Source organism: Aptenodytes forsteri, unplaced genomic scaffold (genome assembly GCF_000699145.1).
Source record: "Aptenodytes forsteri isolate BGI_AS27 unplaced genomic scaffold, ASM69914v1 Scaffold10, whole genome shotgun sequence".
Classification (NCBI taxonomy): Eukaryota; Metazoa; Chordata; class Aves; order Sphenisciformes; family Spheniscidae; genus Aptenodytes; species Aptenodytes forsteri.
The window spans coordinates 2,542,351-2,560,930 of NW_008794117.1; the positions used below are offsets into that span (position 1 = coordinate 2,542,351).

The window sequence follows — 18,580 nt, forward strand, 5'->3', positions numbered from 1 at the left end:
GCGAGCCGGCGCCGTGGGCGAGGTGCAGTGAAGCTCGCACGCGAGAGGTCTGGGGGGTAGGGGAGGGCTTTGGAGGCAAGTGTTTGGAGTAGAGCTCAGCCCTCCGGGCTCTCCGCAACCGCCGGTGTGGTCTCTAGATGGAGCACGTTCTTACACCTGCGTGCAAAGCCGGAGCTACGGCATGATCTGAGCTCTCGCTTAGTGCAGCTCCCGTGTGACCGGGGAGAGGGCGGGGAGGAGACGGGGCTGGCGGCGGAGCCGGTGTTTTGCAGTGAAGTACGATGGAAGTAGGTGAAAGCAACCGGAAAGGTTTTCTGGCTTATTTCTTCCTTTCCCCCCTGTCACCTGCATCCCTCCCCCGGCATATGTGTAAGAGCACACATGTGCTGGTGAGTCAACGAGAAGTTTAAAGCGTCTGGTTTGCTTTTTGTGCGTTTGAGGGTTGTGAAAGTTGCTGTGGCCAGAGCCGTGAGGAGAGGGCACTACTGAATACACGGTCGTGGGCCGAGTCAGTCTTCCCAAAACTGTGGTCTGGAAGGTGCAGAGTATCCCTTGGTGAAGCCTGTGCAGGGGAGGGAGGAGTGCTTTGTGAGGAGGCGTCTGCATGATATGGTGGTTAGCGGTATGTCAGGGAGCTATTCAGAGTGACAATTCATTAACGTCTAAATTAGATTAACATATTACATTCATTATTTACAGGCAAAAGAGAGTAATGACAGTGAATGGTGAATTAGCAGCTTTGCTCCAATGTAAATATCTGTTGGAGTAAGAGCATACATTGATTCTGATAACATGTTGGTAGAAAGTCAGGTCCGTTAATCATCAGGGAAGGAAGGAGACCTGAGGTGATGTCTTACTGAAACCACTTTTGCCTTTTACAGCCCAACGTTCAAAAGCAGATCAAATCTGTGGGACATGGCACAAGGAAATAATTATGGGCAAAGCAGCAACGGGGTGGCTGATGAATCCCCAAACATGCTGGTGTACAGAAAGGTAAGCCTCTGTGTTTTTCAAGAGCTGAGGAAGGGACTTCAGGAAACGGTGAAGTCCTGGACTCTTGCCTAGCAAGTGAGGCCATTATTTTTGCTGTTTCTCTCCAATTTCATGAATAGATGCTGCTGCTGTGCTTTGTGTTGAATGGAGCAGTCTGATTTCAGAACACGATCACCTGCCACTAATTTGGAATGTTTTGTGTCTGTTGACATTTGTGCTGCCTAATGCAGTTTAAATGGCATGTGCAAAGTAGATCTATATCCCAGGTACTACTACTGACTCCTGTTTTGAGAAATCACTGGATCTGTTGTTTTAAATGGTAAAATACGCACACGTGTCAACTTTGCATCATGTTCAGAAACAGTTGGTTTTCAATCTGAAATAGTCGATGTATTTCATTCACTTTCTGCATTGATACATATGATATGTGATGGTGGTGATGTGCCAGAGACTGGAACATGTTTTGAGTTCAAGTGTTCCCTTGTAAAATCTATTTGTAAAATGAATTCATGTATTTTAAAGCTAAATATTAACTGTATAATACAATATTTTGTATTTCTGTCTCTGGGCAAAGATTTTCAGAGTGCAGGGAAGTCAGAACCAGTAACTTATTTCATATGAGGGGAAAAACTGATTAAAGATACTATTTATCTGCAATCACCACAACTTAAAAAAACCAAATGCATACACTCCAGGGATTGTCTCTGGGAAGGAAAGATACTACTATCTGCAATCACCACAACTTAAAAAAACCAAATGCATACACTCCAGGGATTGTCTCTGGGAAGATGTAGTTATTCTAATAGCATCAATATACACATTTCCAGATTTCCAGATCCAGTAGTGGGGCTTATTTAGCCACTGTGCTTTCATTTAAGTGACAGTAAATGCTTGGGGATTTTGAGATGCGTTTATACGCATTTATTTTTTTTTATAAAGCTTTAATTACATTTATCAAAAAAGAATAACAAAATAAATTCTAACAATAATGGAGGAAAAAACCTTTGCTGTCACAAACTGAAATACATAATTATGCAACTACTTGTTTATTCCTACAACACAGTGCTTTCTAACTTGTGTGTGGTTGTTTTTATCAGGTGGAAAAAAATCAATATTTTTACTTTTTTAGAGGCATTGACTTTTCTTTTTGCAAGTTAACTGTAATAGAAAGCATCTGATATATACTCAGGTTAGTCTTTGATGTGAACTGAGGTATCATCAGTAACTGTGGTAAGTGTTCTTTTCCTAGAAATTAAAAAATAGTCTCAAATTGAAGTCTGATGCGTGCTTTTATCGCTTCCTATTTTCAGATATGTTGCTGATTTCAGTTAGTTGGTCATATTTGCTATTTTGAAAAATTAGACTCTTTTCACATAAATGAATGAATTTATGAACTTACCCTTAGTTATCCATCTATGTTAGAATGCTCATCTAGAAAAATACGGGGTTACTTTGCCATTAACACCACAAGTGTGTTTCAAAATGCAATTGTATGCATGAGTTTATATGTGAAAATATGCTGCGTATACTAAAAGCAATATACCAAAGCTTATATTGTTCTTTATAGGTTTTTGATCTTTATAAACAGAATCTTTCCACATTTCTGAGGTACTTCCATGCTGAGAAAGAAGTCTTTTCTCAGCTTATTTAGTACACGGAGGGGGAACACAGAGAAACTGTTTCTTTTCTTCCGTGGTGACTTTGTCTGAGGAACTGGTCAAGCTTGTGACCCAGCATATGTAGTGTGACCTCATGTCAAAATTTAACATTGCCCTGAGCAGCCTCCAGATTGAAATGGAACTGCTGAGGCAAGTGACGAGAATCCTGGTGATGCAGGGGAAATTTGAAAATGGGGAGCGGGGATAGGACACAAAACCTCAGGTGTATGCTCAGCAAATCAAAGCATCAAACACTTTCCAGTTCTCTGTAAATCGGCAGTAAAGGGATGATATCAGTTCGTGTCTTCCAGCGTAGCAGTGGTCCTTCCCTTGTTGTCGCTAAAGTGCAAGCGGTGCACTGAGTATTAAACTTCCAAAGAATGCTGACCTTCTACAGCATTAGCTGCCATATTTATTTTTGTACATGTGAACTTATTTTTGTAGCGTGCCGAATCAAAAGATCATTTAAGATTGTGCACACTGGTGTTAGAGTACAGAGAGAAAACTTTGGCAGTATTCAAGGAATAGGCAACAAAATGATAGATAACTTTTAAAAAAGTCACCTGCCTTTTTCTGCAGTATGATATTGCTGTAATCAAATGTGTTATAAATTCTATGTCTAGAACATAAGAGGAGGATAGTTAGGTGGAAATCATTTCACTTCAGAATATATCATCTCTGAATATAATTCTTTAATAGCAACAACTAAATCACAGGATTCCTTATAATACATTTGAAAACACAATACTTCTCTGTCTGTCATTGTGTTGGAAATGAAAGCACTGTGCAGAGTGAACAAAGAACTAGATCTGCCAGCTTCATGAAGGACTCTCTCTTTTTTGGCCAACTGGAAAAGTATTAATAGTTGTTAGAAAAAAAAATGTAAATGTGCTATTGGCTGGCTTCAGAAGAAAACTGAATTTGAAGTCTTATATTTTGAATAACGTTGCTGAAATCCACAAATATGGAAATGCTTTCTTCCAGTAGTTTATACAACATCAACACATGGAATAGCACTCATTTTGTGATATGTGTACATGCAAGGAACAGATGGGACATCTCTTACTACTTGTGTTAATGAAGAACTAAAATTTGGCCATGCTGAGTGAAGACCATTACTTTGGCTATAGAACACAATTTTGTAATCTGGTAATCCTCCTAGTCTGTCTAACTTTCAGACACAATCTGAACTAAGTATGTTCTAAACTACATGGAGTTACAGCCCTGGGTTTCCTGAATCCTGATTCTGTCAGGAGCATTTTATAGAAAATTCTATACAGAATGAAGTTCTGGTGTTTACAGATTCAGTATTTAGGCCTTGAATTGTTATAGAATCATTATTGCACTTTACTTAAAGTGCAAACTCCTGACAAGAAAGGCTGTTTTTCTACTTTTTAAAAATTTATTTGGTTTGTGATTAGTTACTTATTTGAAAGGTTGAAGACAGACAGATTATCAAATTGTAATCTAGAGTAATATAGAGTGTAGATAGCCTGTTATTCCCATAGTAGCTTGTATTCATAGACAAAAAAGAGTTTCGTTGCATTTTGCTTTCAGATATGAAAATTTTTTTTTAAAAACAGCATAGGATAATTAAATATTCAACGCATACATAACTTAGAATTACTTATTTGAATCTGTGATGGAAAAGACAGCAGCACAGATAAATAGTTCCTTATATCATTTTTACACTGCCTTTTAAGATGCTTGTGTCAGTATTTTTATGCCTTGGGGAATACTTTTTATTTTAATAGAATATCAGCTGCGTTATTCTTTTTGGCTATCAGCCTAATTATTAAGTAATGACATGTGACACATCGTTGGTACTGACATACCTTAGAAAAAGTCCTGAATTTTTCTGCTAGTAGCCTGAGGCAAACATGAAAAATGTAAACCCCCTGCTTTTACTTCCTCTCCAGCAGAGTTCATTCTAGTCAGCAACTGAAAGAGATAAGATGCTAGAATCCATAGTATTTTAACATCACAAGTTGCTCATACAGAAATCTCGGATTTCAGCAATGCGAACTTACTGCTGCAAGCTAGGTCTTAAAGAAGAAACTTGAGATGTAATATAAGGCCCACATTGTGCAGCTTTTCTGAGTTTCAGAGCCTGACCTGCTTTTCTTTTTTTTTTTATCTCATGCATGGCAGAAATAATTAAAAGAATAAGAGTTGTTTTTGGGGAACTTCCATTTTAGACCTACTGCTGGTCCCGCTAAACCTTTGTTTATCTTTCTGGTCCGTGCTTTGCTTACTTTTTTAGTCAAACATATACTGCAAGGATTAGGAGTTCTAATTTGTAAGTTTAATGGTTATTGTATTGCTGTCTGAACTAGCTTCATTTGAGAGATGATAGCTTTATTTTGTAGCAATAAGATTAGCCTTGTCCGAATAGTAATATTCTTGTGACTGAGACTTTGATTCTCTACTTTCCTCACTGCCCCGAATGTTAAAATAGCTTTTGCCAAAGCTGATTAGAATTACTAACAGTTGGGGCTTTCAATGCTGTAACGAAGATAATGAGGTGTTTGTTCTGTTGTTGTGACAATTGTTGAAGGTCGTATATGCCAGTACTCATGTATAGCAAGGGCTGAATTTGTAATCTCAAGCTACTTCTTAGTTCACCGTGATCTGATATTCTTCATAGAAACTATGCCTCCAAAGCGTGATACTTAGCAAATATTTCTGTAAAGGAGCAATAGCCATGCAGTGGCAACATTTGAGGAAATAGTGACCACCATCTAATAACCATTCTCCTCTCCTCTGCTTGTACCAGAGATGACTTCCAGTGTTGTGTGCAGATAATACTGTGTTCTCATGTGGCTTTTAGCAACTGCTCCCTTAAAAAAGGTTGTTGGAAGAAAATGATATCACAGATAACTGTATTCCTTAGAGCCTGCGAGACTAAGGAAGGACGTGGTAGGTGGGATTTGTCTGAGTGCTGTCACTCACTTTGATAAGGGAAGAATTAGTCTGATACTATGCATTTCTGAATATGCCATCACAACCTATGGAGGCATCTTGCTCCCAGTGTAAACTACTGAGTTTGTTACTACATTGCAAATGCCAGGGTACTCAAAGGTACTAGAGATAAGTGGTTTTTTGTGGGTTTTGTTGTTTGTTTGGTTTTTTTAATTGAATTACAGTATACCTCTACATTATGCAGTTTCTTCTTCTGAGAAGAAGAGTGGTACTGTTGTGAGTCTTGGATGCTGGTCTTGGTTTTATTCCAACACTCATCATTATAGAATTGACGGCGAAAGGTCCACATCTGTGGACCTCAGGAATTCCAGCTGTAGGAATGGCGAAAGGTCCACATTTGTGGACCTCAGGAATTCCAGCTGTAGGAACAACAGAATTTACCTGCCTATCCATTATGAATGTTACGAGGATGATGATGTAGTTCCAGAGTAGTTAGTTGATAGTGAAGTAAACTATTACACAGGTAATATTAAGAGAGCAGGAACTTAATACGGAAGGACAGAAGTGTTGCTAGATGCTGTGGAGTGCCTTTCATGTGGTGAGACTGCATGTTTCCCTGTATGCTGTCACCCTCATGTTTTGTATCTACCCCCTGTGTAGTGATTCACTTTGATGCTGTATCCTCTCCTGGAATGGTTATTTTTAGTCCTAGGTGTAGCATGTACATTTTGGCATCATTTGTGATAAGAGCAGTATAAAGGATTCGATTGTCTTCACAACTATACAGAACCACTGAAAATGCCAAGGAAACCTGATTAAAAATGCCTATCTGAGTCTGCAGGTGGCTAGATCTGCGAGAGGGGCACCTGCTCTGTATATTTGCTTTGGTGATTCCTGTTGGTATTTTCCATCCTTTCTGTTCTCCTCTTCCTTCCATTAGGTGTAGAAATGCGTCAAATGATATTGCAGTGAGAGGTTTACTGCTGCTTACTGTTCTGAGCTTGATGTGCTCACATCACTGGCATTACTGTCAAATGCAAAAACCCCACAGAATTCTGTGCTACCATGTTACTTCCTTTCTCCATCCCACATGTGCCATCTGAAAACTGTATGTGCCTGTTTTGGTTGTGCATTGTCATTTTTGGTTTCTCCGCTTCTTTCCTTTGGAGCAGTCTACATTTGTAGCTATGGAAACAATGGTGCTATTGATAGTGACGTGCAATACGGAGTCAGAAATTGTTTGTTTTGAAGTTTTGAGTTTTGTTTGCTTTTACTTCAGACTTAAAATATTCTTTGTGGACTGCAGGAATTTTTATAGTAACCTCTATCATATGATAACATCTGACAGATTCCCACCAAAGCTGATATGAACTATAATGAGGCCACATTAAAATACTTGCATGTAAATACAACTTGTTAAATGTGGCTATTTTCCCAATTCAGGAATCACAAACCAATTGAAGCATAATTGTAATTTTTAGTATAGGAAGCACTACACCAGCTTCTCCAAATCAGTCTGTAAAAGCTGATAAAAGAGAAGAAATTGGGCTTATGAAGTCCATTTACAGATCTAAATCCCAGGTCAAGCCTAGAAAGAACAGAATAAAGTCACCAGCAGAATATGTTTGTTTCTTTACATGCTATAAAACTTTTCAGACAAAGTGTTGGGGAAAGGTAAAGACTGCAGATATATAATAATATAGAGTGTGAACAACAGCTGGTTTTCAAGTATATCTCTGAGGCATGACAGTGACATGTCAGAGCAGTGAAAAACCTAAAAATCCTTTTGTTGGTAAAATAGAGCAAACTATTTTCTACAGAAGAGGGAGCTATTAGGGCTGAGCTTGCAAAATACTAACGGGAATGGCTTCTATTATTCCTTTTTTTTTTTTTTTTTTTTAATGGAAACAGATTGCAGTAGTAGGGGGAAGAAGTTGGAAATGTAGGATGGTACCTTTTGTTGACTTTGGTCAAGGCAAGAAAAGCCTGGATTTTAATAGTGGTAATATGAACCTTACAAAAATGAATAAGGGAAGAAAACTTTGAGGGTGGGATTAGTAGTAGGAGGAGATTGACCACTTTAGGAAAACATCTTCAAATGAAACTTTGAGATGATGGTGCAGTAAAGAAAAAGTACATGTACAATTTTCCATGGCGAAGGGATCAGATGACAAATTTGATTTTTGGTCTTGATTGCCACCAGTTATAAAAAAAAGTTGGAGACTAAAAGGTTGAGCTAGTTATTAAAGTACATGTTGGTTATAAGATTAACTGGAATAGATATAGTGGGAATGAGGTTGGCTGGGAAGCCACAGGGGACATTAGTCCTTGGAACGGAACTGTCTGAGAAGCAGAGTTGAGAACTGTAGCTTCATCTGGAGAGTGAGAAGTGCCGGGGGTTAGTGCAGGAGAGCAGGCTGGCCAAGAAATAGAGCTGTAGGAACAGATATAGGAACATCTCATAAAGCCGTTGTAACTGTCAGTGAAGCTTTTACTAGATAACATACAGAGTTCTTAACTGACAGGGATGGGAGCTTGGCATTTGGACTATTTAACCTCCCAAAATTTGGGGCCTGTTATGTGCTCATGTGTGTGTATATGTTTGAAAGCTTCCTTTGTCAGATGCTGCTATGGATCTCTCTCAATTAGTCTGTAACGCTCTGTGTATCTCTGTGAGAAGACAGCTTTATGGCCTGAGATTCAGAGAAGTTGCTTTGTCTGTGAAGGTGATCAGGGCATCAAAAGCCAGAGATATCACTCTTGCTTTTTCTTACTGTTGTTACCTGCTCTTCCTTCAAATATACTTCTGGCTAAAAGTTTATTGCTGATGAATAGGAACTGTAGAGGTGACACCGTAATGTATGTTTTATCCATATTTTTCCAATGAAGATGCCTATTTTTCAAGATTTTTATAATTGTGCTATTTCTACTCAATTGAGGACATCTTTGATAGCCATTAAATGAAATCTGAAGTGTATTAGATCCACAGTGTCATTCAAATGAGAAATCCTTTTGGGGAAGTCTCTAAGAATTTATCATGTTATATTCATATGAAAGATGTGCAGGTTTAATTCTGAAAAACCTTAAGAAGAGCCGAATAGACCCCAAGGACCATCCAGATAGAAATTTATCCATCACAGTGAAATCATCATTCTCCTGGCATTCTTGTACAGTTTTTACCAAAACCGGGTAAAATGGGAATTTTGAAGCTGTATTAACTCTTATGCATCGTTTCTGCTGGAGGTGTGTTTGCTTTCTTCTTCCTTTGACCTGGGCTGAATCCTGTTGGACTAACATAGTGTGACGTTCTAGGGAAGAAGAATTGTGCCACAGAGGAAGAGATAGCAAACACAGAGGATCTCTTCACAACGCAGTTCAGATGTACAACGGTTATCCAGCTGAAAGTGAAAATTGCTCCCTATAACACCAAAGGATTTTTTTTTTCTTTCCGTTCCAGTTATTCTTGATGACGTAGATGACTGTGTAATGTGAATGTACATGTATGTACACGCATATGCATTTATAGTGTTTCAGTAGTCTAATCTAACAAACGGATTGGCAGTTATAAATATCCTCTCAGCAGTGCAGAGTCTTGCTGCCGTGGGACAAGCAGTGGCAGTGGGGTGGGTCTGCTTTCGTGACACAGTCTGCGGGGTCAGGACTCTTACTGGCATGTCGCTTTTGTGTCTGTTATGCTTTTGTGACCGTTCTTCGTTGTTGATTAAATAGCAATCCACAGTAAAAAAAAGAAAATACACATGCAGCCCCCATGGAATTTATTTTGGAAGGAATATTATGCCATCCAGGTCCACTTTTATTGTAATCTGATTATTGATTCATAATTGATCATAATTGAATAAACATGAACAAAAGGTTGTATTAGAGGGCATTTAAATATATAATAGTTTTTGACAATATCTCATGTATATGGTGTAACACTATTGTACTTTTGTCTTCCACGTTGTAAAATGAATTGCACTGAAGTATTTCGAATAGCTGTTATTTAAAAGCACCCTAAATTCTGGTGGAAAACCACAGTTTTTCTGATCTACTTTTATATCAGGATGAATAAGCAGTTTACTGAATGCCTTTTGAAAGAAAGACATATTAGTGCTTCTTAACACCTACACTTCTCTGAACTACAGACTGTAAGAGGTATTAATCTTCTGTGAGCTAGATTCTGCCTTCAGATATAGATTCACGGCATCTCTTGATATCAGCAGGAGCCATACAATTGCATTTGATATAGAATCAATGTCAACAAGAAGAATGACAAAGCTTAATAATAAGCCCTCAAAATTACACGAACTTGAGGCAGGTATTTTACGATAAGAATTCTCTTTACGTTGTGCACTTTTGTCTGTATGGAGGAGAAAATATAGAACATTTCATGGCTGTACCACAAAATCCCTGATGTTGGCACGTTTAGTGCTGCAGGCATGTAAGTGTGATGTGATTCTGAAGAATAAGTTCAAAATTATAAAACAGGATGGCTTCTTAGTAGCAAATGGAAAACTTAGTGTATGAATAATGCTATCATCAGGGCTATACTAAGATTTCTGTATGTCTTAAGTAGTTTATTTCAGCTGTGTGATCTGAAAAATAGGTGGTCTGCAGTATAGTTAAACTCAGTGAAATTCTGTGAAGATTGACTGTTTACTTTGTACAGAGTTCCTTAAATTTATCAAAGTACTGCATTAGATGGTAAAGTACTACGGTCACAGGAATGCAGTTTTAGACAATTAGAATACTATAAACAACAAGAGTTCTAGCCAGCTGCTCACAGTATTACTAGCTTTCAAATGTCTCAGTTTTTTTAAGTTACTAAGCAACGACAAATCTCATTCAAGTCACTAGGAGCTAAAGGTTTTTAGTACCTTTTCATAAATCATGTCTCTTACTCTGTGGAATCATCACACTACCTGAATGAAATATTTAGATTCTGGCTCCTGTGGTCTGGAGGGAACACCAGTGTCCATCAGAGTAGAAGAGCCATACTAATGCCCAGTAAAGATAATGCATTGGTTTGGTTTCCAAGAGAGAGGAGAAATACCTTTGGCTTGTTTAAAACAGGGATAAATGATATAGTGCTTTATCTGTGCTCATTTCTTAACCTGTAGTACAAGAATAGTATCTCTACTATAGGAAAATCTTTTCAAAGTTTAAGCAACTGTTCTGTTCTACAGACAGATGTGACCAGAAGCACTTAGGTTCATTTATAGTGGAAAAAAAGTAGTTCTGATCTTGCTTTCTCTTTATCATCAACTCCCCTTCTGTAGCATTACTTTTGGATGTTGAAGTTCATGTTCAGCTGTTTCCTAAACACACTGTCCTGTTCTTATATTGAAGTAGTGTTTGTATCTCGTTTTGAGGTACATTCAGAAGAAGTGTGTGGACATGTTCTATTTATATAGTTGTGTTTGTATTTATCTGTGTTGATGCATCTGTAGCTGTCATGCCATTAACCTTTTACAGAAACTTTGGTACATAGTTGGTCAGGCAGGCCATAGCCAATGCTGTCGTCTCTGGGATTCTTTTGGTTTGCATTTTTTTCTGTCTAGAAACTGAGGGCTAACTTTGATTCCAGGACACTGGACCTGACAATCCTTTCTAGTTCCGTATTCCAACGTTTAGGAGGTCTCACTTTAAACTATGGAAAATAAGACATGTTGTACAGGTGTAAACGTGTAACCGTGGATTGCTTCTGAAGGTTCTACCTTTCCTTCCAACTCACTGATGTCTGTTATCTAAATGAAGACAAATACAGATGCTGAGATGTCAGTTTATGTTGTCTGGAAGGGTGTTAGCACAGGACTTTAACTTGCCATGCTTTTTTTTTTTTTTTTAATGTATTGAAGAACTATACTTCTTTCTTCCCCTTTAAACAGAAATTCTACCCTTTGTGTCCTGTGAAATAGTTTCTTTAAGTAGATCATTTTATGGGGCTTATTCTTCGTCACTCTGGGCAATATTAAAGGACATGGAGTAGGTTCAAGAAGAAAACGCTGCATGTGAGGCACTAAAAGAAAAATATTTAGCATCACATCATTCTGTCACTTGCAATATGTTTTTCTTCATGTGAGCCGTACCACCAATTGCTCTGTCTGGCGAATACGGCAAGATAAGCAGGGTTGACCGAGACCACCAGGATCGTGCAGGTGCTTCTGGAAATGGTGCCAGAGATTCACTAGGTGGTGCTCTTCCCCCTGGGTAGTGCACAAACATCCACAGGGATGCTGAGAGGGTTTCCCTGGAGGAGGGAATAAATGCTGGTCTCATAAACAGTGTCTTCCATGCTAGGTGTTGATGTTGGTGTCCTGGTCAAATTGTTGATCAAGTCTTTTGATGGTGGTTTTAATTCATTGATGCTCGTTCTGCACCGTTCAACACCCATCTGCAGGTGGGAAGCCTCTACTGTCATCATGTGTTGATTAGCCAGCCTAAACACTGCTGTTTGTTGCCTGCACTCGTGTTACACAAAGGAGGCTGCTGGGCTTTGCATTCTGTTGGCAAACTGAAAAGATAATTTCTATGCATAAAATTTACAATCTAAGTATAAAACAAGAGGTGGCAAAGTGATTTGGGGAGACTAGTCAGAAGAGGCTGAGACTAGGTAATTTCCGTTTTTTCCCTCAATGCATGGAATGGTTTTTGCATCACCTTCAGAGTAGTATTTGAGGATCACCAAAGTGGAAGCGAAGCTTGCTACAAATTCACAATCGTTCACACGATTTGGTCCAAATGTCATTGTTTTTGTTCTTTGTTATCTTGACAGGCCTTAGCAAAAGGAAATATGTTTCTATATGTTCTCACTTTTCTCCCTTATCCCACCTTTTTGACCTTTTCATGTAATCCATATAGACAGGGTAAATGGATTTTAGCTGAGTAGTCCACAGTTGACATGAATATATTAGCATCAATTTAAGTTTTAGCCATATTGTTGGTTACCTTTAAATATTTTTCTCATATTCTTTTTGCAAGCTATCTTGAATAGTACTTACAAGACGGACTGCTTACATGCTTATGTATTAGCCAGTTAGACTTCAGAGTATTACTAGAAATGTTCAGTGTGCTGTGTTATTGCATTGTTAGCAATACTTTCTTGAACATTTGAAGCATGTAGTAGATGCAGTTGAGGGGGAAAATTCCCCCACCATTTATTTATTTATTTATTTATTTATTAAGCTAAGTTCTTTCCTATTTACCTTGTAGAAGTAGAGGTGAAATTTTACTTCATTTATGTGGCCCTAAGTGCAGAGTAACTGCTGTTCTCTCTCGGGTTATTAAGGTTAATTCCTTGAAAAGTAGTACCATATGGTTCCTGTGTTGGTGAAATGCTACAGAAGTTCTTACGCAGTGGTGTGCTGCTGGTAGCGTGCTAGAGGTGTGAATTCCAGCTTTTTTCCACTGAAGTAGGCTATATTGTAGAATGAATTAGATGAAACATTATGTTTTGTTTATATTTTCCATTTTGCCTTCAAAGCAAGTAAATGTAATGATGACTTTTGAATGAATTGCCCTTCTGCAAGCTAAATAAGTTTTCATAATTGACATATCAATTGTAACATTAACTATTAATGCAGTGAATGACTTCTGACAAGTGAGAATAAATGAGATAATAGTCATTAGCCAGCGTAACACCTTTTTCCAGAAGGAAGAGATGGATGGTGTCTTGAGGATATAATCTGCATTAGAACGCAGTGGAAAAGCAGTGGCAGATAGCATGTTATACTGAAATGCAACAGTAGCCATACTTTTTGCTAATGCTAGGGTGATTTGTGATGAGTGGTCTGTTACATCACTCTTCTAATCTGTCAGATCTCAGCTGATTGCTTCCCTTTAAGACTGAATGTGGTCATGCAGAAGGAGACTCTGAGTGTGAGAGAAGGAAGGTCGAGTCTAGGTTGCGCTGCTGAATGGTTTTGAATAAATCACTCCATATCGAGCAAGCTGAAAGGTGTACAGGCACTTTGTGCTTAGCTCCTTAGGATGCAGATAAGTAAGAGGTAGGTATTATTTTAAATAATACATGAAACAGCATTTATCTTAGAAGTAAACAACCCGTCCCCACTTCTCTGAGTAGGAAGATTGGAACTGCAGAAACTCTTCATTTGTGCAGTACTGTAAAAACTGTAAATTCCTCATGGCTGGAGAATTCTTGTAATATTACCACAGTGTGGTTTGCTTAAGAGCAAGGAGAGTATCTAAAATCAAGTATTGCATTTAGAAAATTGGGCAGTGGGAACATGGATATAAATCATAATTCTGCTGTCCTGTTTGACAAAATGGTAGTAATTTTGTGCCTCTCTTTCTCATTTGCAATTTGGAGATAATTCAGATGGATTATGAAGAGACACTGAGGATAAGATTAGTTATATTTTTGGGCAGTGTATAGTATAGTGATGGCAGTATTGCAATAACAAATATTGCCTTATTTTTCTGATACACCTTTTTTTCCAGACATACACTTTTTTTTTTGGACATCTCTAAGCTTTGGCTTTCTGACTAACAGATTTTGTATCCCTTTTGAGTGAGGTTTCATCAGCCTGGAGAACTTGGTCTGACTCCCAGTGGACTGTTAAGTGGAGATACAGTGGCTAAATCCCCACATGGTGTGCTGATAGTATACTTTCTAGAGTCATTGCTTCTGTTTCTTTACCTGCTTCGAATTCTTCAGTGAGTGATGACAGAGGGAAAGGAGATGTACATGACCTACAGTACAGGCCCATCTGTGAAGACCAGATGGCATCTGTAACAATTTTTCCAATGATTTGGTGATTTTCCCTTCCATTTCCTGTAAATTGTCTAGGGGAAACTCATGTGCTGAAACAAGCAAGAATAATGGAAGTGCTGACCTTTATTGACGGAATGGCATTTTGTGCTTTCTAACCACTGCAGCCTAATCTCAATTCTGTAATGCCTATAAATGCTGTGTTTGAAATAATATGTAATTCTATGGAATCCAAACACGGGGTTTTTCCATGCCACTAAAAGAACAGAGGATATCTGTAACTAAAGCAGTATGTGGGAGCCATGTTTGTGAGATTTTGCTTTCCAGCAATTTAAAACTAGTCAGAACACTGAATAAGTATTGTGGCAAGTGTAACTAAAGGGACATTAATCCATGCTATATTTTCCCCAAGCATTAATTTTTGTAACAGATACTGTAATTGTACCTCTCAGCAATATATCCTAACATTCACTATGCTGAAGCAGAAAATCCAGTCTTTCAATCTGCATTCATATGGATAGCATGAGTTTAATATGAATAGTGATGATTTGAATGAACCTATGCAGTATTCTTGTGAAACATGAATAGACCTGCAAAACCATTGGCTTATTTGTTTCTTTTGCTTGGCAATCATGTGTTGGTTGGTTTGGGGTTTTTTTTGCTAAGGCTGATATTATTGGCATCTGTGCCATCACCAGCAGGATGTAATTCCCCAAACTGTGTGTGTGCATGTGTACCCATGTTTGCAGCTGGTATTCTAGCTATGACTAAGTTTTCCCACTCAGTGTAAATAGTTCCTTGCTTTATCAGTGTGATCATCTCTTTTATTATTACTTCTTACATCCATACATAGAAGTGTTTTGCCTTTGAGCAAAGGGAGAGAATCATGTAGAGGAAAGGCTATGCTATTAAAAGTACGTGTTCTCTGTCGAACTGTGTCAGCAGGTTTGGGCATTTAATAACCATTATTACTTAGCTAGGTCATTTTTTCATGTAATATTTTGTTGAAGAGATTAAAGTATATTCAAATTTCTGACAAGTATTACTTCTGAACTAGCAACTCCCGTGTGTCCCCTCTTAAAACTGTACAGCATTTCTTTTTAGAAGTCTCTCTTCATTTACCTCTTCTACTAACAGAACTGTGCGCTCTGGAATGATTATCTTTGCTAATGATATAAAATGTTTTCCTCACTTTGGATTAGTGTTCTGTTTCTTTTCTACTTTTCATAAACTTTTATCAAGTAACATTAGAAGCACCATAATATGTCACTCCTAAAATCCATGATACTTAGCCAATTTATTTGTCAAAAACATCTTTACCTCTCAGAAGCTATGAGTTTTTTTGATTCTAAATGGCAACACTGGAGTCATAACACTAGAATCAATATCACTCTAAATTGTTTTGTTAGAATGTTGCTGTCTGCTAATGAGGTTGAGTCATGGTCCTAGACAGTGCATGATTTTAAGTCTGATGCTATGTTGGGTTTTGTGCTGTTTCTGGCTGTGTCCCAGAGAGGCATGTGACAAATTACAATTTGAGACTGACCAAGCTTTTCCTTCTGCAATCACAAAAACTTTTTATGAGCCATCATACATTTATTTTTGCATCTTCAGTTCAATTTTCACTGCTTCAGTTCAGTATGGAAATCTAATAAAAGCCTTTTATTAGCATAATTTTACTGCATTGACATTTTAGCCAAGTTCCCTGAGCAAGGAACCAAACTAAACACCCCATGCAGTTTATGTGGACTAAAGAAATGCACCTTATATGCAGAGCCAAGATTTTTTTCTTAGTCTAATTAAAGTATTAGCAAACTAATCAGAGTTGTTATTCATCCACTTAGAATACTCCACACAGATAGGCACTCACATCTATATGCCTAATTATCCAATTATTGCTAATTCCAAATATTAGTCTAGTTAAAACTGATATACCCAAGCTGTTTAGTATCTCTTTCTTTCTCTGGAGTTAGGCTCAACTTCTCTAGGCTCCTTAGGGTCCTAGGGTCAATAGTGCAAAGTTATCTTCTGGAAGGATGGTAAAGGATTACATCTGCATCCTGACAGAAAGAGTATGATGTTGATACTGAGTATTCCTTCCTTGTATTTATTGTTTTGTGTTTGCTAACATAGTTGTCTTACTTGCTCTTTTTTCATTGCTCCCCAAATTCCATTTTATTTCCAAGTTTTACTATATATGGTATGTTTTACCCAGCTCCCATGGTTGCATTCCTTTACCAGGAATTTGACGATATATGATTTGTATTTTTAGCTCTGGAGCCCAGGTATCATCCTGTGCCAGTACTGTCAAAAGTCTCTACTATCATCTGCTGCTCGAACTTTTGGGGGCTTCTGTTACAGACCCCTATCTTTCTTCAACAGTCTTCAAGCTTCTTTAACCTACGTAATACTTTATTAAGACATCCTTGTCATCCCTTTGTATTAGGGTCATTGAATTGTTCACTGTACAAAAACAATGATCCATTAGAAAATCTGTGTATCTACAGGTACATAGAGATACAATGTTTTGGTAATTACTTGCTGTTAATTTTGCTGGTATGTTACCAAAATTACCTTATAACAGTTTTCACAGTAAAAGACAAATTAGTCTGGTTGTAGATATGAAGGACTTTATTTAAAGCTTCTGATTTTTGCCTTTTCTAAAGTAATGAGAGAGCCACAAGATTTGTCTTATAAATCTTACGTAGTCTACAATCTGTGGACCACAACATACCGGTAAAACAGAGGTAAATATAACAGGTCAAATCTACTGAAGCAGAAATTTTGTCCATGGCCGTTATCCAAAAATAGTCACTTGCATAGACTGAGACTGTTGACGAGTGTAATCTAAGAGGTCCCATTAAAAATCATGACCTTTAGCAAGCAAGTATTACCCGTCTTCCACTCAAGTCTTGTAACTGATGCCTGACTTTGCAGCAGTTTGAACTTTGCAATCATCTTAAATGAATGCAGGCGAAAGACCTTATTAGATAAAAAGCAGAAGCAGAATCATTTTGGACATAATTTGAACATCCTCTTGGATTAATGACATTTACAGTATTAATCAGAGACCCTGGTTGTGTAGTATTTATATTTAACTACCTGTTTTACCACTGATAAGTATCTATTGGCTTGCCTGCTTACCTGCACTTTACTGTATTGATCTCTCTTCTTGTCGTGCATCTTGTACTCTTATATTTGAGTCAGTTTATTCCAAGGACACAGAGTACATTTCAAGTCATTTAAACACACAGCAGGAAGATTATCCAGATGATAGTTTTATCATTGATTTTTATAAAAGTCTGTGAGGTACGCGATTAAAATCTAGCTGCAGATAAAAAGATGCTTTTGAAGAGATGAGCTTTATATTTAGAGGGACAATAAATAGTTTTTATCTTCTGTTTCTGAAAACATCTCTGGGTAGTTTTTTGGGTGTGGTTTTTTTTAAGAATCAAATGGTTCTGGGAATTCTTTTGGGGTACTCTTTTGGGGATATGGGAGAATGGCTAAGTTTTCTAGGTTTGTGGGCTTTTACTATGTAGTCTATTTTGTGGCATGTCAAAAAGAGGTCAAAACCCAGGCCCTTCTGAAATTAGAGGTTTCTCTTTATGGTGCTTTACCTTTACATTCAAATTTCAGAGGGCTTATGTGGAAGCTACCCTTAGCCTTTGATTTACTGTATAGTAGCTCTCATGTAGTTTCAGTGTTGTGCAACTCCATCTGTAGCATTCTCTCACTCATAACATTGTTTGTTCAAAAGCTTGTTTTTCTGTTTCGTGGTAACTTGTCAAACTGATTTACGCTTTGTTCAGTCATCCAGACAACATTCAACATGGCAAAGCTGAATGATTTCCTCAAAAGCAGCTGAAAATTAATGGAAATGGAGAGCTTTTAGTATCTATGTGAGGTAGGGGGTACACTGCTGGAGGACTGGTGGTATCGTTTTGCAAACTTGGAAATAGTTCTTCAGCAAACCTGTCTGCATTGCACCAGGAGGCAAGAGGAGGATAAAATGCTTTTTAATTAGACAATTTAATTTGCAGGCCCAGAGAACTTACAACTCCAATTTTTGTGATGCTACTGAAAAAGTTTTGTTAATTTTGCAAGCACTAACCTGGTGGATGAATTGATGGTTTTCCACGTGCAGGCTAGACCGTGTCAAACAGCATGAAAAAACATTATTTGGCAATATTATCATATTATTTTATTATGTTTTTGTGGTTTAACCCCAGTTGGCAACTAAGCACCCCCCCCCCCCCCCCCCCCCCCCCCCCCC

At 37.9% G+C, this 18,580-nt stretch overlaps 1 protein-coding gene across 4 annotated transcripts in view; it reads left to right on the forward strand.

The window, feature by feature from the left end:
* The window catches only part of RGS7 (regulator of G-protein signaling 7), a 274,534-nt gene that overhangs the window by 356 nt on the left and 255,598 nt on the right, over positions 1-18,580 (forward strand). For 2 of the 4 annotated variants that reach the window (XM_009276221.2, XM_009276231.1), the window contains exon 1: positions 916-993. In XM_009276221.2, the coding sequence (XP_009274496.1) occupies positions 916-993 (78 nt within the window). Of the gene's footprint in view, positions 1-881; positions 994-18,580 lie in introns of those variants that run through there. The other 2 variants (XM_009276206.1, XM_009276213.2) reach the window with 2 other exon arrangements.